Source organism: Heterocephalus glaber, unplaced genomic scaffold, assembly GCF_053883595.1.
Source record: "Heterocephalus glaber isolate CG9 unplaced genomic scaffold, H.glaber_assembly_v1.0 deba00001531, whole genome shotgun sequence".
NCBI lineage: Eukaryota > Metazoa > Chordata > Mammalia > Rodentia > Bathyergidae > Heterocephalus > Heterocephalus glaber.
This window is the reverse complement of record NW_028258329.1, coordinates 22,906,959-22,926,766: the sequence shown is the minus strand read 5'-3', so window position 1 is coordinate 22,926,766 and position 19,808 is coordinate 22,906,959. Positions and strand designations below refer to the sequence as shown.

The window sequence follows — 19,808 nt, the reverse complement described above, 5'->3', positions numbered from 1 at the left end:
TGAGCTTTGGGGTTGTCCTGCTCTTCTTTTTCTAGAAGCTTGAGGTTCAGCATGAGGTTAATTGGGCTCGTTCTGTTTTCCTAATATGCGTATTCACTGCTATGAATTTCCCTTGTAAGACTGCTTTCATTGTGTCCCATAGATTCCGATATGTTGTATTGTCATTGTCATTTAATTGAAGGAACTGTCTGATTTCTTTAATTTCCTCTGTGACCCATTGGTTATTCAGAAGTGTGTTGTTCAATTTCCACGTGTTTATAAAATTTTTCCAGTTTCTTTTGCTATGGATCTCCAATCTCATCGCACTATGGTCTGATAATATACAATGCATAACTTTAGTTCATTTGCACTTACTTAAACATGTTCTGTGTGTGAGTAAGTGGTCTATTTTGGAAAATGACCCATGTGCAGCTGAGAAGAATGTGTATTCTGATTTTGTGGGGTGGAAGACTCTGTAAACATCTGTTAAGTTCATTTGTTCAAGAATTCAATTGGGTTGTATTTCATTACTTATTTTTAGTCTAGTTGATCTATCTGTTTGTGACAGTGGGGTGTTGAGGTCCCCCACAGAATTGTATTAGTGCATATATGACTTTTCATGTCCGTTAGTATTTGTTTTATATAATTGGGTGCACTAGTGTTTGGTGCATAGATATTTATAATTGTCATCTCTTCCTCTTGGATTCTTCCCTTTACAAGGATGTAGTGTCCTTCTTCGTCTCTCTTAATCAGTGTTGGTTTGAAATCTACTTGATCTGCCAAGAGGATAGCCACTCCTGCTTTTTTTCGGGTTCCTGTCACATGGGGTATTGTTTTCCACCCTTTAACTTTCAGTCTATGAGTTTCCTTTTGAATGAAGTGTGTTTCTTGTATGCAGCATATTGTTGGATTTTGCTTCTTGACCCATTCTGCCAGTCTATTTCTTTTGATTGGTGAATTGAGACCATTAACATTGATGGTTATAACTGAAACGTATTGACTTGTCATTGCCATGACTTTTTCTTTTTGTTGGGTCCTCCCCCTTTCCTTTTAATTTCTTGTCATGCCAGATGGGTTCATTCTTCTTTGCTTCCTGGGGTTGTGATCCTCAATGTGTGTTCCTAGGATATTGTGTACAATTCTTTGGCTTGCTGGTTTGGTATTCGTGAAGTTCCTAAGGTGCTCTTTGTCATGAAAGTATCTTATTTCTCCATCCATTTTGAAAGATAGTTTTTCAGGGTCCATCAATCTGGGTTGGAGGCTGTTTTCTTTTAGGGCTTGGAATATGTCGCTCCAAACTCTTCTTGCCTTGATGGTTTGTGTTGAGAAGTCTGCTGTGATTCTGATGGGCTTTCCTTTGTATGTGATTTGTTTCTTTTCTCTAACTGCTTGGAGAACTTTGTCCTTCTGTTGTGTTTCTGGAATCTTAACAATTATATGACTATGTGTAGTTTTTTTTGATCAAGGCTATTTGGAGTCCTATATGCCTCACTTATCTGTATGTCAAGCTCTTTTCCCCTGCTTGGGAAGTTTTCTGCCATTATTTCTGTGAAGAGATTTTTTATGTCATCTCCACTCTCTCCTGTTTCTTCATTGAGCCCAATCAGTCTTATGTTATTCTTCTTTGCATCATCTAGCAGCTGCTGGATCAATTTCTCATGTTCCCTTATAATTTTGAAGCAGTTTTTCTTTTCCTGGTCACTAATTGCAGTCTTATCTTCTGTATCTGAAATTCTGTCCTCACATTGGCTCATTCTGCTGTGTAGACTTTCAATGGAGTTTTTCATGTCCTGGAAATCTATTTGCATCTGTTTTATGGATTCCATTTGTTTCTTATGTTGGGATTCCATCATGTTCTTGAGCTCCTCTCTAGATTTATTAATCATGTCTTGCACTAGGGGCACAATTTCTCCTGTTACCTGAGAAATTATTTCTGATTTCATTTTTTCCAGATCCCCTTTTGTTGCCAGTTCAGTGGGTTCAGGCGGTTGAGTATCAGAGTGTTCCATCTCATTTCCCTTTGGGGTTGCTGTAGGTGATCGGGAAGTCTGGTTTTGAGACTTATTTATGTGTTTTCTCATTTCAACTGGGGCGGGGTGCTGTTAGCACCTGCACAGATTACCTCCTCTGAGCTGGGAGAGGTGGGACAGGGGCCGTGAACAGCGGTAGGGATGGTGACCCAAAAGCCCTTTCCTGTGGGCTGGGAGCAGCGAGAGGGATGGTGGCCGGGAAACCCCTTCCTCTGGGCCAGGAGCAGTGGGACAGAAGGTGACCCAAAAGCCCTTTGCTCTGGGCTGGGAGCAGCGGGAGGGATGGTGACCGGGAAGCCCCTTCCTCTGGACCAGGAGCAGTGGGACGGCGGCTCAGAAGCCCCTACCTCTGTGCCTGTAGCAGTGGGACTCAGTACCTTGGTCTGGTGGTCTGGTGTCCTCTGCGTCTTTGTAGTGTGGAACCAGGTGGCTGCCTGTCTGGAGCGGAGTGATTCGACGTCTTCTGCGTGACTCGGGACCTCAGTATGGTGTGCACAGACCTGCCTGTCCGCAGCGGGCTGATTCAGTGTATTCTGTGCGACTCGGGACCTCGGTAGGGCGTGGGCAAACCTGCCTGTCTGCAGCGGGGTGATTCAGCATCTTCCCAGCGACTCTGGACCTCAGTAGGGCGCGCACAGACCTGCCTGTCTGCAGTGGGCTGGTGGAGAAATTTAAGGTGAGAAATTCAAACTTTCTGACCCTTAGAGTTGGGGCTGTGAGACCTCGCTTGGCAGGGCACGGTGCCTGTGGTCTGGCTGGTTCTGAGTGCTCTGACTCTGCCTAAGAGGACCCAGAGGAAGCAGATCCAGACCTAACCCAAGCCCCTCAGCTCTTAGAAAGAGATCCAGACCTTACCTCAGTGTTGAGATCGCCCCAGGCCAATGCCGACAGGAGCTTTTATGGTGTCAGTCAGGTTTAGGGATATGTGGGCCCAAGCCCTCGGCCTCGCTTTCTTGAGTCACCCATGTCCCTGAAAGCCAGGTGAACAGTGAAATATTAGGCCTCCCAGTGTGGGGATGAAACTGAGACCATGTTTAGAAGGTCAGATACCATCTCCCCCCAATAATCAAATTAATTTTCCAAAAGCACCGATTTTCAAAGTCCATCTCAAGATTTAATGAGCCATGTGAGTGTCAGCTGTGTGAAGCAAGTTGATAAGACTGTAAAATTGGGTGTTCTTATGTTAGGGTAGAGAGAGTGAACATAATCAGATCGTCAGACTGGCGCAGTAACCACAGAAAGGAACTGGTAACCTTTTGAGGAATCAGCTTTTCCTCTTTCTGTCTGTGACTCCTGGAACCCAGGAGCCTCATGTTTGTGACCCCGGGGGCTGGGGGGGCTCAGCTTGGGTATTTAGTATGTAATATCTGATTTAAATACTCACTTTGCGAGAGTATATAAAAGTTTGCTCACATATTTTACTTTGTGCCAAAGAAGTATCAAATATGACATCTTAATAAGCATCTTAATATTTTCCTACACATGTTGGCTGTATTGCTCCACGTTCTTTTTCTGCCTGAGGAATTCTAGTATGTTGTAGCAGAAGGTACAAATGTCCTTTTGCAGCATAAAAATGCATACAAATAAAACGTCGTTATGGGAAACATTTGTGCATACTTTATACAAGTTTTACATCTGATTTCTTTCAAGTTATGGGTGAAAAAGACCATTTCTTATCTACTGTTAAAATTATGTAATAAACACCTCCCTTTTCCAAATTGCTTTGCTCTGTTGGGAGCTCAAACACCATAGTAAACTGTCCAGAGTCAGATGTATTAGAAATGACAGTGGGGGAACATTTTTGAACTGAAGAAAGGAATTTGAACATTCAACTTATTAAAGTATTCATTGGCATTTTGGGTGGAATTTCAGAGACCAGGATGGTCTGGGGTCCAATGGGTTTGGGAAGAGGAGACTCCAACCAGGGAAGCTACTGTGGGCTGGCGTGACTGCTGAATCCCATTACAAACTGGGACAAGAAGGGATGGAAGCAAGCACACAGGAGCAGATATTCAGAAGGTGTATGTGAGCATCATTCAGAGGAACACAAGCAAATGGACCTAGCATAAGTAACCAGGAATCAGTGTCTGACTCCCATGCTTCTTTCTTCTCCCTGCCTTCTTAATCCCAGCGTCTGGGGATGGCCCATGGGTCCTGATGTCCCCTATCCCCATATCCCGTAGGATCTGCATCTTCTGGGGGCCTGGCCTGCCCCACCCTCCCTGAGCTCCTGCTGGCTGGCAGTGAGGTTGGTCCTTTTCACTAGGGTCCTTAGCACGTATGACAGATGCTTCTGGATATTGTTATGGCCTGAAGTTTTATCAGTGGCAAAACCATTTCATTTCACAATGGAAAACTGGTCTGCATCAGCAGCTGTCCGCGGCATGTTGGCATGCATCTTGAAGTGTCACCATTTCTAGAAGGACTGAGAGTAAAAGATGCACTGTATTTTATGCCCTGCCTAAGAAAAGCCATTGCCACAAGATGGTTTAAGTCATGGATGTCAACAGTGCAACTGAAGCATAGACTTGTGGGGTAAAAATCATGTGGATTTCTTACTTCTGAGGGAAGAGTTTTATACTCATGGTGCCTGCACAAGCCACTGAATCTGCTGTTCATGCTGCTGCATCCTCTCTGGAGTAAACTGCTTTTACTCCCAAGCCTGAGTTAAAGGATATCTAACTGGTTACAGTGAAGTGGCTAGAATGGAATGTGGTTAGCTGGGTATTTTAAATTATTAATGTCGTAGTACAGGATGTTCTTAGTGGCCAGTAACGGCTTCCTGTTTCTGATAAATAAAGATGTAGGATTTGCTTCATTAAGTTTATATACTACCTAGTACTTTAACTCAAATATAGCTTTGATTTGACCTCAAGGCCTTATTTTAGGCTGACTTGAAGGAGGAAATGGAAGCTTCTGTGGGTTAGGCCCCAAGTCTCTCATCCTCATGGAGATGGGATGTGGCACATGTGATACCAAGCCCTAGGCCTCAGACAGGCAGTGGGTTGGTGTGTGGGCATACAGCCAGCCCTGCAGCAGCTCTGGGGGGGTTCAGATGTGGACACTGGAGTGCTGTTGCTATTATATTCAGATGAAGGATTTGTTGGGAGAGGAGTTCCAGTCCAGGAGCCTGCCCAGTGCACAGGCCGGTTCGAGCCATCCTTCGGAGGGCATTCATCTCCCAGAGAAGAGGATGCAGGACTTGGCAGTGGCACATTAAGGAGGAGGTCTGCTTTGTTGTGCTTCCGGAAGTCCAGGCAGAAAGGGGAGGTAGTGGAAAGCTCTTCGCGGTGAGGAGGTCAGGGTTAGGGTTGAATAAAACAGAGTTGCTTTAAAATCCTGGCTTTGTTATCATTGCCATTCTCCCCTGAATCCACTACCTTCCCTCTGAGATGAACCATGAGTGAAATGTTCCTTTGTAAAGAAGCATGGTATTAGCCATGCACATTTTTCCCCCAGTACTGGGGATCGAACTCAGGACCTTTCGCTCATGAGGCAGGTGCAGTGCCACTGCACTAAATCCCAGGCCCCATGCACATGTTTTTAATAATCTCTTTCCCTTCCTCCCTTCCACTCTCCTCCTCTCCCCTTCCCTTTTCTTTGCAGTCATTATGTTGTCCAGGCTGGCCTTGAACTTGCAGTCCTCCCACCTCAGCCTCCTGAGTAGCTGGGATTACCGGCATTTGCTGCTGCACCTGCTATATAATCATTTTTCTTTATGTTAGTGATAAATTTGAATGCCCTTGGGTTTTAGTGAATTTACAATAAAAGTCAAATGTTGCTGTGTATTTCTATTACAGTTATTACTATTTACTGATTTTACTTTTATAGTAAAAATCTCATTTACAATTCAGGACAGCTGGAATTTTTCTTTGTACTATTTAATAAGGAAATGAATTGTGTAACTCAGATTTTAGAGGAAAGTTTATGTTTTCTTTTTTTTATTGGTGGTAAATTATAATACAGAATTCACCATTGTAACCATTTTTAAGTGTACAGTTCTGTGGCATTGAGCACCTTGCTGTGTGACTGTTGTCACTGTCCCCTGCCCTAGGACTTTGCTTTCTTCCCCGGCTGAGATTCTGGCTTGGGGATACCGTGTTTGCTTTCAAAGTACCCTGCTCGGGAGCTCTGGACATCACTCGGCTGAATTGCTTTTACCTTGGTCCTGAGGTGCTGTGTGGTAACCACCAGTCCTGAGCAGGCCACCCCAGCTCTGGTAGGGAGGACCCTCCTTTACACACCTGGAACCAAAACCCAGAGCAGGGTTGGAAAACATGCCACCCCAAACCTGTCAGTGGTAGAGGTAGGATTCACAGTTGTGCCCCTTGGCAGCCTCAGCTCAGCAATACCTCAGCCAGCTTGGTTGTAACTCATGAGACTGATGGCTGTTCCTCTACTCTAGTCCTGGTTCTGGTTCTGACCTGCTTATGGGAGCTGGCATGGTAATCATGCTCTGAGCTAAGCCAGTAACCTTGCCCACAGCTTGGTTCTCACTGTCTGTTAAATAAAGTGGCCCATCTGTATGGTCTCAGCATGTCCTGTGGTTTGAGATTCCCATATTTGATACTGTGAATTGTCTATGCTTTTAAGAAGGAGGACAGGATGAGGGAAATGGAAGGAAATGGAAGCATAGGAGACATGGGATGAAAGAACACAGGACAGACACATGGAGAGGATCCGGCCAGAATGGAACCAGAGATGGATCGAGGAGGCACCTGAGGATTCCTCCCTGGAGCTGTCCCTGAGGGCAAAGTTTCCATGGCAGTGTTGGCACTGAGCCTGGGGCAGAGTTGTGAGCAGGGCAGAGCCAGGCTTGGGTTGACTGTGAGCTGCTGGCTGGGCTCTGTGGGGGCTTTGGCCACATTAAGTTCACCCAAGCCAGGTTCTGGATCGGGTGCCAGGACCGAAGCCCGGGAGCATGTAGGAAGGGGATGGCATGGCGGAAAGCTCAGGATTAAGGCCAGCCTGCCCCGGGCCCAGGGGTCCCACTCTGTGCCTCCTTCAGCTCTTGCTGCAGCTACGCGTGAGGAAACTGTGTGCAGAGGGATCACACCGTGTACAAGGGGGAGCCCATGTGGGCCTGGAGACCCCCTGCTCTGCAGACATCCACCCTCCCTCCCTGCCCCAGACTCTGAGAGCGAATGCCTGCATGGCCCCAGGTGGTGCCAAAGCCCGGGGTTTCCCCTGCTTCAGGAAAGAGTGGTGGGAGCCTCACTAGGTCACAGCACTAGGCCAGGCGATGGCCTCAGACTCGGGGTGGAGTGGCAGGCTCCTTCTCTTGCTGTGCTCCTGTCCTTCCTAGTGGTACCCTGCCCTGAGCCAGCAGCAGAGAGTGTGGACACGCAGGGGAGGCCACAGCTGGATCCGGCTGGGCCTCACACTCTGGCCAGGAGATTTAGGACTCACGTTGGATTTTTGAAATTTGTTTTCCCACCATAGAGATTGCTTGGAATGTGTACCTTAGTTTTTAACTGCATCTCTTAGAGATGGAATCATGGGGGAGTTTTAAGATCCACTTTAGTCAGGTGTCTTGTCTTTAACTGTGTTTGTTGTGTCTAGAAGTAACTTTCACTAAGGGTCTTTTTGTCCGGTGCCCGTGCTGAGGCTTGACGTGAGCCCACCCCTGTACTCTGAGGAACCTGGAGGGTGGATGGTCTATACAGCACTCAGGTCCTTGTCCAGCTGTAGGGGCCAGGCAGCATTTTCTGGCTTTTCTGACATGTTGGATAATTACGGAATGACAAGATCTTGACTATCATTAGAATAGTTTCATTGTAACAAATCCAAAGATAGTTGGTTTTATGGTCTTTAGAACTGCAACTTTTCCTTTGAAAGATGAAATTTTTAAAAATTAAAATGTCATCATGCTGGGCCTTGTTTTTTATTGCCTCCATACAGAGATAGAGAGTTGAAGGAGTGGGGAGCATTCTTGACTGCCAGGGAAAGTTGAGTTGTTTTGAAGGTAGGTTTCGACCCCACACAGAGCTGTTCCTCCAGCGACCACAGAAGAGCAAACTGCAAATACCTGAGATAGAAGGATGCATTATGCACAAGGGTGAAATAATGCTATCTTGAAATAAATGTGTTTCAGAAAGGCCACCTGGATGAGCCTGTGTTTCACGATCTGAGCCTCCAGGAGGTCAGTTTCCTCACATGCTTTTTCATCCTGTGTCTTAAGTTGTTGTTATCTCTCATGGGCACCGGGTCCACATCACTCATGCCAGCGACTCTGCTGTCAGCCATCCGGTGAGGCTTACATGTCCTTGAATTCTACCAACTTCAGATCAGAGATATGCAAGAAAAAAATTACAGAAAATTTAGGGGCCGGGGATTTAGCTCAGTGGTGCCACCGCCTGCCTCCAAAGCACAAGGTCCTGAGTTCAATCCCCGGTACCAAAAGAAAAATTACAAAAAATTTGAAAAGCAAAACAAATTTGCTGTGTGCTGAGCATTGTGTGGAGTCCATGCAAACAGAGCAGTAGTGAGGGCCTCGTGCTTAACCTCCATGGTTGGCGGGTCCTGAGTCTCCCTAGCACCCACTTGAGGTCGTTGGCCTGATTCTCCTTGGAGGACAGTGCAGGGAGGCCAACTATGGTTGCATCTGTATTGAATGTGTGTGGAGTTTTTTTCTTGTCATTAGTCTCTAAACAATGTAGTGCAGCAACTGTTGGCATAGCATTTACACTGTGCTAGGTATCCTAAGGAATCTTGAGATGATTTAGAGTATAGGGTGGGTTACATGTCAGTGCTGTGCCCTTTTATATCAGGGACTTGAGCACCTCCTGGGGCCCTGGAACCAATCTCCATGGATACCCGGAGGACTGAGCTCCTGCTCCTCGCCTGGATGGTGATGGGTACCCTGGATGCTTCCTCCAGCCTCTTACCCAGCTCTCTACACAGGAAGGGGAACAGTTGTGAGCGCTCAGGATGTAAATATCGCATGGTTCCTCTTATGTGAGAAACTCAAAGTACAAGTAATTTAAAGAGCAAAATAAAAGACAGTAGGGCTTCTGGAGAGGGGAGGGGGACCTGGGGATGAAGGGAGGGGTAGGCGGGAAGGGGAAGTAGAAATGACCAAGATGTGATGCACTCATGTACCAGCTCTGTACACTGTATTCATGATCACTGTATTCATTATGGATGGCAAACATGTACTAATAAAAAATAAATAAAAGTGAGAACAGAAGAATATTCAGAGGGGTGAGGATTTCACTCAGTGGTTCCGCTGCCTGCCTCACAAGCACAAAGTCCTGAGTTCGATCCCCAATACCAAAAAAAAAAAAAATAGTGAAGAAGGAACAGCTGTGCAGCCAGCATCACTAACCTTTAATTCTTTAACTTTTCTCAAACAGCCCCAGTACTTTAAAATGTCCCCTTTGCTGTTGTTTCATTGTTGGAACTAACGCTAGGAGGAGCCTGTTTGTGATTTAGTATAACTGAAAAGCTCTCCAAACCTACAAAGGTGTATCTCAAGAAAGGGAAAAAGCATGTTTTAGGTGACTGATGTGTTTTTTTTTCTTTTCCTTATTATTAAACGCAAAGCACGTATTTGTTAAGCTTTAGCCCTGGAAAGTACAAAGCTGGTTTATCATTTATGTGCCCGAAAGCAGAAGGGTCCCCGGTGCCGCCTGTGTTCGTGCCAGGTCCTGTTTGTGCACCTACTTCCTGGCACCGCCAATCCTGTTGCTCTGAGCTTTGCTCCACGTTGAAGAGGGTTCTTTGTATCCACAGACCTCATCCTTCAGTTAACATTCATGTTACCTCCTGTATTTATCTTCTTCTTGTGTCTGAAGATATTTCCCCTGGGAATCCTAGCTCTGAAATATTTAAAATGTTGCCTTCAAAGACAGTGGAACTGTGCCAAACGAACTTCTGAAGATAAATGACAAAGGACGAAGTCAGGGCCCATTAATTTAAACAGGATGCAGTGTGTCTCCGGGAGGCTGGGCTTGGACACAGTTGGAGAAAGCAGAAAGCCTTACATTGAAACAAAAACAGGCAGTTTTGGCCTTATCAGCAATCGCTCCGGTGGGTCACTCTCTTTGGCACTCCCAGCCTCCCTTCTGCTGCCCAGAGGATCAGGATGCCCTTGGCCCCAGGGCTCCCACAGGCATGTCATCAGGGTGCTGAGTGGGAGCTGGAGCCCTAATCTTGGAAGTCTCGGCACCTCAGGGAAGACAGGGCACTGTGCTGTCACTTGGTGCTGCTGCTCAGGGGAGCATCACTCATTCCCAAGGGCTGAGGGCTTCCTCTTAGAAAAACCAGGAGACTTGAATTCCTTGTGCTGTGTTTTAAGAAAATCTTACACCATGCCTAGCAGCATTCACATTTACACATTTACTGAGTATTACTGGGTCTTCACTATTGCTCTTGTGCAAAGAGGAGACTCTGCTGCTATCCAGAACCCCAGGAAGATGTTAGAATTCGGATAGGTTTTGTTTCCATTGGAAATGATACCTATGTATGAAATGTAGTTACTACTTGTTTGGAAATAGCCTTTGGCTAGAAGCACATTGCATCTGAAGCAAGCTAGCGAATTCCCGAGCTTGGGTGCTTTAACTTCCCCTGACCTTGTTTAGAAATGGCTCCTGGCTACAACCACGTTCTAGCCAAAGCAAGCTATGGAGAGAAAAGCTTGGGTGCTAGAGGTAAGATGAGTAGTATCAGGAGTGAACAAATTTTAGAAACCCAAGCCACCCACTTATTCATGTAGCACACATTTATTGCACATCTGCCACTGAGCAACTGTAGATTCTGGCACTGAAGAATTCTACCTGGAAATAAATATGGAGAAGAGAGTCCAGTGAGAGTGAGCATTGGGGTTTGAGGGGTGCACAGTCAAAGTTTGGGAGAAGGAACAAGTAAAGCACCCAGCTAGAGAAGCCTAGCCAGTGTGACCCTGGGGTCCCAGAGGACATTTTCAGAATGACATGGTGTCAGTAACAGGTGCCAAAGGGGCAGAATGTGCATCACTCTTCCCCACCCTGCAGAGGTAGGGAACCTTCCCAGACCACACAACCCACAGCTGCCCTTGGAGTCCCTGCTCCCCATGCACAATACCCTGAATGTGCCTTCCACGCCTTGTGCTTGAGGCTGCTGTTGGGTGTTCATCAGAGCCCTCCCTGTCCTCGCCCACCTGTCTGTGTCATCGGGGACCCGTTTCCTCACAGGTGAGCTGCTGCCTTCGGGCTTTTCCCGACTTCCTTCCTTCTTAGGCATTCTGTACCCCTTCGAACTGATGGGGCACAGAGCCCCGCAAGTGCTGTGTGCTTCCCGACCTCTGTCCTAGGCCTGCTCACAGCCTTGTCCCCGCTCAGTTTTTCCCAGTTGTCTGGGACTTTGTGTGTTCTGCTGGTGAGTTTCCAGGTGAAAGCTTTGGGCCCAGGGAAGGCTGCTGTCACATGGCTATGAGAAAGTGGAATATATAGAGATCTGTACTGAGCGCGTCCTAGGGCCCACAAACCGGCTGGGACCCAAGGGTCCCAGATGAGAGCGCTCCTGCTTCTCCACAGGTCTTTGTGGACTTCGCTATCTGTGAGGATGGATCCTTCCCCACACTTCGAAGAGGCAGAGTTGCTTTCTTTGTCAGCTGCCTGAGACCTTGCCCTTGCCCTTTCCCACTTCTTTCTTCACTAGCCCCAACCCTGAGCCCAGGAAGTCCTGTGACCCTGAGCCCAGGAAGTCCTGTGATGTGTCATATACAAGACAGATGCAGGATTTTGAAATAATGTTTTACTATAATAATAAAAAGTGGGATGAACATTGCTCATCCCAGCAACATGTAAGTCCATGTAACTCATTTTTCAGATCCACTCGCAGATAGTCGGGGCTGGGCAGATGCTACCTGCACCTGGACGTCAGTGACTTTATTCTTGACTTTTAGGATTGTCTCGTAATCTTCTGTTCCTCATTGGTTACTGCTTTCAAGTGTCACTTCCCCTCTTCAGAGAGCTTGGATTTGTTTTCTATGACTGATACCAATAGTGGGAAGAGCCTCCCCCCCAAATGTGGAAATTGAGGATTTCATCCCTCCAGGTGCCTGAGGACCCCTCCCCATTGTCACTCCCCAGCAGCCTTTCTTTTGGGGGACGTGGGCTACTTTGAAAATCTGATTTAAAAATTGTGGAGGGAGGAGACCCAAAATACTTAATGCTTCTCCCCCCCAAAGTCACTAAACTTGAGGTTAAAACCCTGCTCTCATGGCCATCCCAGTCATAAAGAAAGGCTGTGGATCCATTTCAGGAGGGGAGACCGGGGAATAACTCACTCTGACCAGCAACCTGTCCTGTGCAGTGGCTGCTGGACTGGGGGACAGTGCTCTTTCTGTTGCCCTTCCCCCCAGCTCATGGAGGGCACCTTGTACCTTCAACTGCATGGTCTCCATGTTGTGGGCCTTGGGCACAGGACAGTGGCTCTTACTTCTTGCCTTGACCCTCACTGTCAACAATCTGTAAACAACCCCCCCCCCCGCCAGGACCGCAGCACCTGCAAGGACACCTGTGTCCTGGAGAGCTTCTCACAGGCTCGGTTGTTCTAGTTGGCATCAGGTTCTAGCTAGGGCTGCACAGACACTGCACCTTACAAATGGAGGGCATATCCTGTTTTTAATTTGTTACAATCTTTTGTGTCCTCATCCCTGTAGGATCCTTAATAGTTCCTTCACTGATCTTCTTGCTTCTTTCACATGCTCTTCTGGTCTCTCTTGCTCACAATTACAAGGCAGATCTTCCCTGGACAGGATCTAACTCTTCAGCTTCCTGTTGGAGCTCCTTCAGCAACACCCTTGCAGGCCTATCTTGCTCGGTCTTGTGCCCAGTGGCCCTGCTGATCTGCCCTGCCCTGCCTTGCCCTGCCCAGGGCCCAGAGACTCACTGATTGGCCTTGTCCTGTTCTAGGCCCAGTAGCCCTGTGGATCCTCCCCCGCCCCACCCTTGCCCGGGGCAGCATCCCCTGCACAGTGTGCTTCTCCAGCATGGAGACTATGTTCTCCTGTTCTCGTGACTTGTCTGCCCTTCACAACCCCAACCCAGCCCAGATGCTGGCCCCATAAAGCACCTGCCCATACTTGCCAGCCAGAGATGGCCACTCCCTCCCCGAATTCTTTCCTGAGAGCCCTATTTTCCCTGCAGGGAGGAAAGGGGCCTGGAATCCTGCTGCCCCCTCAGCTGTGAGTCTATAGTTCTTTCCACCAAAGTCTTTTATCAGGAAACACTTCTATTACCCTGGAAACTGCAGTAGATGTTTGTTCTGAAAAGTTTGATCATTGAACTCACCTTTACTAGATCATGTCAAATCATTTTCCTGCATGCTGGGACCAGTTTACACTCCTGTGAGGAGGTAACAGAATTCCAATGCTTTAAGTCCTCTGACATCTTTTTCATTTTCATCAGCTCTTAGGGGTAAAATGTTTACTCCTGGCTTTAATTTCCATCTTAATGTTGAGCACCCATCTTTTGTGCATCTACTAGGCATTCAGGGCCGTCTTCATTCTTGTCCTGCTCATTTCTAGGCACTCTGTATATTCTGGATATCCTTTTTAGGCCAGTAGGAGAGGATGTGCCTTCTCTTTTTTCTACCACGCATAGGGTGCTGCACTCTTCTGTGTCTCCACAGTGACATCCATTTCCCCCATGAGAAGTGGGAGAGACAAGCACACTCCCTGCCTGCAAAGCCACGACCTGGAGGGTGCTGCTATCACTTCTGCTCCTGTCCCATTGGCTGGAGCCCAGTTCTCTGGGCACACAGGGCTTCCTGGGAGGCTGGGAACTGGAGTCTGTGTGGACACAGGCATTTACCCAGTTAAAAATGGCAAGAGAATGGATTGTGAGACCATTGATGGATTCAAAGACTTGGAGCATTTAATCCTGGGAAGAGGCCACAGAAAATAGGGTTGTTTTCCAATTAATTGTCCCTTATTGAGCCTTTTTCTGATAAAGCCTCATATCTTCCATATCATTAAAACTCCACTTGAAGAGTTCATAATAATAATGTTACTTTGTCAAACCTGTTTTCATTTTTATTCAGAAATGGATTTATGATTATCAAAATCAAAGGAACAATAGGAAATGAGATGATTCAAAAATTGAAATGGAATTCATAATGCATTTATTTAGTTAATTAGCCAGAAAAACCATGTCATGTTCATTATTTTTGCAAAACGTTGTGGAAGACAGAATCTTAGTCACTTAGTACTGAAATAGGCCTCTAATATTCGTTTCTATCAAGTTCACATTCATTTTAATCTAAAGTGCACAAGTTAGGTGATATAGTTTTAGGCTGTCAGAAATGGGAGTATTGTGGGTTTAAGATTATTGTGGATTTCTCTCCCACCCCCTTTTATCTTCACACCTTAGCTCATGCCTGCAACCTCTGTCTCCCAGGTACGGTGTCAGTCCCGAGAACATAATCCTCTACGGTCAGAGCATTGGGACCGTCCCCACCGTGGACTTGGCCTCGAGGTACGAGTGTGCAGCTGTAATTCTCCACTCCCCTCTGATGTCTGGTTTGCGCGTGGCTTTTCCGGATACCAGGAAAACCTACTGCTTTGATGCTTTCCCCAGGTAAGCTCACATTTGCACAGGTGTGGAGTTGGTCAGAGATCCAGCTTCACCTCTGATGCTGCCGAAACTGTGTGCCACTCCCAAATCTCAGTTGAACACAGCCCAGAGTCACACCCTGTGCTGGGCACCAGAGGGGCTGTGAAGTGAATGTGATTTGTGTGCTGAAGAGAGACTTGAGCCTCAGTTGTGAAAATCTTCAGATGATGTGTGAAGATCTTTACTATGCTAATACTGCAATTAACTAATTTTATGTACTATGTAGCATAAAAAAGCACCCACAGACCTTAAAGGATCTTAGAGTTCAGTATGGTATTCATTCATCCATCTATCTATCCATCCATCCGTCCATCCATCCATAGGGACCTGTATTACTGAATCATAAAGAACTACCTACAAAATGTAGATGAAGCAGTGAGTGGTTTAGACACTGCAATAAAAAAGACAAGCAAGCAGAGGTTTCAGGCTCCTCTCTTTTGATCAGACAGGACAGGGAAGTAATGGTGGTGTGCTCAGTTAATCTTTGTAAACAGAATAAAATGGTGAGGGAGCTACCCACTAGCCAGGGTATGATCTCTGGTAACTGGCTTTGGGGACAGCAAAGTGAGCACCCCCTCCAGCCATTTCCCCCTGCTGTCCCTCTGGTGGCAGGAGGCCCCTGTGGAAAGCACCACGCCCACCAGCAGGGGTGGGGGGATGGGGGGAAGCACCAGCCAGCCCACTAAAGGAGGCAGAGCAACTGCTGACCTCACCACTGCTGTTTTCTAGTTCCACTAATAGAAAAAAGAAAAGCGTATGGTGAACACAAAAGCAAGAGCACATTGGTTTCTTGAATACCTGTTTGGAAATTTCGACTTGCTTTTGAATTTTTATGCTAAAGCGAGGGAATATTTTAATTAAAAATTATTTCTCCCCTAAACTTCCCACATATGTTGCTGAGGCAGCCTGAGCTGTTCAGGCTCACCTGGCTAGCTCAGCTACCCCAGCCCTTTACTGAGACAGCCCCAGCAGAAGTGAGACAGATTTAGGGTTTTCCTCGCTGTCATTCTATTGCTGCTGGGCAAGAGGCCGTCACTGGGCTGCACAGATGCCCATTCCACAGGCCATCTGGGTGCACAGGGAGAAACCTTTGTTAGCACCTCAAGGCTTCAGCGCTGAGCTGGTTGTCCCGGGATTCACGAAGCTCAGCCTCCTGGGAAAGCGGCTCTGCAGATGCCAGCAGTGTGGCTGGGAATGCCAAGTAGAGCCGACGTGGGGCTCAGCTACAGCCTTGCTTGTTCTGAATTGGTAATGAGAGGCCAGTTTGTTGAAAGACAGATATTTCACATGGTTGTGGGAAGCAATTCGGAGTGTTACCCTGGCAACAAAATGAATAGGTTTCTTCCTAGCTCTTAAATTAGCCTATACCTTAAAACGCAACCATGATAACTGGTTGCAATTTATTAATTAATAACAAATCAGCAACTTAGGCTGAGTTTGTCTGATTTTTTTTCAGGCTTCTAGCTTTGTGTTTCATACGTATTTTCTCCTTTAACGTTTGTAATAACCTCAGGAGTTGATCTAGTTATTGTATTCATTTTACAGATTGGGAAACTGAGCCTTAGAGGGGTCAATAACTTGCTTAAAATTGGTGATTGGAGAACACAAAAGCCATTCCTCATCAATACCATAAACTGTTAATAGGATAGATTTCAAACCATTAACAGTTGCATCAACTTTCATCATTAATTGAATTTGGTAAACATTTTCTTACAGTGTCCATTGCTGCCAAATGGCAGAATCATCTCTCTGTTATTCTCAAAGGAAGGTACTTTAACATTTGCGGGGGGGGGGTATTAAAAAAATAAAGGAATCCTGATCATTATTTCATTTGTAGTTTATTTTCTTTCACCTCCCTCACATTTAGGGTCAGACCATGGCATTGAACTTCAAATACACTCTCCAGACAGTAGATCCCCCTGGAGAGTCTTGGGCCTGTCCACACCACTGAGCAAATACCATTTTAATTGAGGCAGTTGATCTCTTTCAAAGGGAATCACTCTAAAACTGACTGTAGGAGAAAGTAGATTTCCAAGTAAGGTTCCTAATCTGCAGAACTGAACGCTGCTACGGAGGTGCTGCCCTTGGCCAATTCCATGGCCCAGGAGGTTTTGCCGTCTTTCTGGGAGGCTCTGGGAGGCTGGCAGCCTTGGGAGTTGTTAGACGGCTGCATGGTAGTTGTTTGTAATCTTCGGAATTGATGTCAGAGCTCTTTATTAACTCCACAGCCTCGTGCCTGTTACTTAATGATTGCTCGGAGCTTCAGTTTCCTCCTGATAAAACAGGATGGTCATGCTTTGATGGTGCTGTGGTAAATGTTTACCGCTAACGAGAAGGCTCCCTCTAAAGTACCTACTCTGATTCTCCTGTAACATTGTCTAGGATTAAATATGGAAAGAGAAATCAAAGAGGAGATGGCCCGTGGCAGGGGACAAGCTGGAGAGAGATTTGTTTCCCTGATCCATTTGTAGGTTAAATGACTGATACCCTGCCAGAGAGGCCACCCGACACCCCAGCCTGACAGGTGCTTCCCGACCATCATGCTCTCCCCTGAAACATGTTTTGGGAGCCTGAAGCATAAATATTCAACCTTTGAGAACAGATTTGATTTGTATAAACAGTCAGAAGACATTTAGAGTCAAATCTAAGCATCCCATTAAGCTTTCAGGCTAAGTTGTGCCATTTCTATAAAAAATAAGGACTTTTTATAAAACGGGGTTTGCATCTTGTTCACAAAGTTTCTTTAAAAAATAGTTCTGAAAATTTGAGTAGCAGGGGATTAAGTGTCCAACTTTCCAGAGAGTTATTTATTCAGATAAGTTAAGTGCTGGCCTGTTTATTTTTTAAAAAATCATCTCCCCCAAAAATTAATGTATAAAAAATATTAGTTACTGGTTTCTTAGTCTGGTGCTTTTAGGAGTTCTGTTTTTAATAAAATGACTTTGACAAAAACTCAACAGCTAAATGCAATGTGGTATTCTTGATTGGTTTCTGGAAGAAAAAAAGGACATTAGTGGACAAATTAGTGAAATCCAAATAAAGTCTGGAGTTTTTAGTTAATAGTAATGTACCAAATTAAGTTTCTTTGTTTTAACAAATGCACATGGTAAAGTACTATGTTAACCTTATAGGAAATGGGTTAGGAGTGTGAAGAAACCCCAAATTATTTTTTTATCTTTTTTGGAAATCCAGAATTTTTCCAAAATGAAAAGTTTATGTAAGAAAAAGATGAGACACTGGAAAAAATGGGGAGGGGGGCAGACCACCACAGTGTGTCACTGTGTGTCACCAGCTGTAATGGATGGGTGACTCTGGTGTGGGACATTGATGATGGGAGACTCTGTGTGTGTGTGTCCAGACAGCGGGTACATGGGAAATCCCCTCCTTTCAGTTTTGCTGTTAACTTAAAACTACTCTAAAGACAGTCTGTCAAAACCCCACCGTGTTCACTTCTTGCCTGTAGACACAGCCCCTCCTACACCAAGCAGCCTCGCCTACCTGAGCATAACTAAAAGAGCCCTCTCCCCTCCCCTTCTGTCTTGCAGCATCGACAAGATCTCCAAGGTCACCTCTCCCGTGCTGGTCATTCACGGCACAGAGGATGAGGTCATCGACTTCTCCCATGGGCTGGCAATGTATGAGCGGTGTCCCCGAGCAGTGGAGCCCCTTTGGGTGGAAGGGGCTGGGCACAATGACATAGAGCTTTATGCACAGTACCTGGAAAGACTGAAACAGTTCATATCGCACGAGCTTCCTAACTCCTGAAGAACACAGCTCAGCCTTACCTCATCTACTGTGAACAGACGGGTCCTCTGTTTTACACACGCTTTAACGGATAGCCTGATAGCCACGAAGAGGTGCCCAGCCTTTAGGGTGTTCTCCTTGAAGAGCTCATGAAATCTCAGTCTTTTGTATCTAGAAGTTGTTCTACTAACTCCTACCACCACACACTCCCAGCTTCCTTACCTGGCTGGATCGGAATCTAGAGCCAACTGTGGGGACCGTCTCCTAGTGCTGTATAAAGTGTGCTCTGTCTGTATGTCACCCTCGCCCACCGCCTCTGATTCATCAACACTGGGCCTCAACCCTCTCCTGCCACTGTTCTCAGTATTTGACATGCGGCTCGCTCTCCACCACTGGTTCATGGGTTCAACCATTTGTGAAGCTGTGATAGTGTAACTGGAAAACTCTAGTGGTGAAAAATCCTTTTATTAATTTGTGTTCACATGTCGGTCTTTCCCTAGACAAATGAGCAGAAGGGTAATTTACTGAAATGATCGCAAATAGCTTCATTCACTGTAACCCTACAAATATAACTGGAATATTCATAAAAGGAACTTGGGGGTTTTTTTTAAGTGTAAATTTATTACTAGCCAACAGAGTTTTAATATTTTGATTGTCTACTTGGTCTAACAAAGAGCCTAGCCAACTCTCTCCTATAAAGCCCTCCTTATAGGCTTTTTTAAAGTACTGTACATATTTACAATTACATTGTGCATAGATTCTTATTGGGTAGTTTTCTTTTGTGGGGCTACAGCGATGAACTGCAAATTCCTTGTTTGTAATATAAATGATTGAATACATTTTGTTCATATGTTTTTATTCCTATGTTTTGCTATTAAAAAATTTTATAACATTTCCAAGACAAAAATTCCAAGTTTATGCTTTGAAGAATTTATGTAATTAAAATTTCACTAAACTACTCTTTTTAGTTTAGGAGTTTTTTGGGTTTTGACACTGGAGTGGCACCAAATAAGCATCAGAAATATAAGATGCTTACAACTGCTACACGGCTTGTATTGGTCGAGGGTTTGGGTCGGGGTCGGGGGGGGGGTCCTCTGGTTTTAATTTCTTTTTCAAATTTCAAAGCCTTAAATGTTCTGTGAGCCTCTGATCATTGTAAACCTGGATTGCGGTTGATTGCCGATTTGTGTCCTGTTGCTTGACTGCAGCACAGTGGTTGGAAATGGAATAAAGGATGCATGGATCAGAAGGTGTGGGCTTGCGCAATTTTTCTTCATCTCTTGGTTAAAGAAATAGGTAAATAAGGGGCCGGGGATTTAGCTCAATGGTTTCGCCACCTGCTGCACAAGCTCAAGGACCCAGGTTCGATCCCCAGTACCAAAAAAAAAAAAAAAAAGAAAGAAATAGCTGAATAAGATAGCAACATTTTGTCTTGATGTAAGAGGAAATCCCTGGG

At 45.7% G+C, this 19,808-nt stretch overlaps 1 protein-coding gene across 1 annotated transcript in view; it reads left to right on the top strand.

Annotated features, from left to right (window-relative positions):
* Abhd17c (abhydrolase domain containing 17C, depalmitoylase) overlaps positions 1-19,601 on the top strand; it is a 49,799-nt gene extending 30,198 nt beyond the window's left edge. The window contains exons 2-3 of the mRNA XM_004852890.4: positions 14,393-14,572; positions 18,154-19,601. Of these exons, the coding sequence (XP_004852947.1) occupies positions 14,393-14,572; positions 18,154-18,373 (400 nt within the window). The 3' untranslated portion in view covers positions 18,374-19,601. The remainder of the gene's footprint in view (positions 1-14,392; positions 14,573-18,153) is intronic.
* Positions 19,602-19,808: the final 207 nt, after the last annotated feature.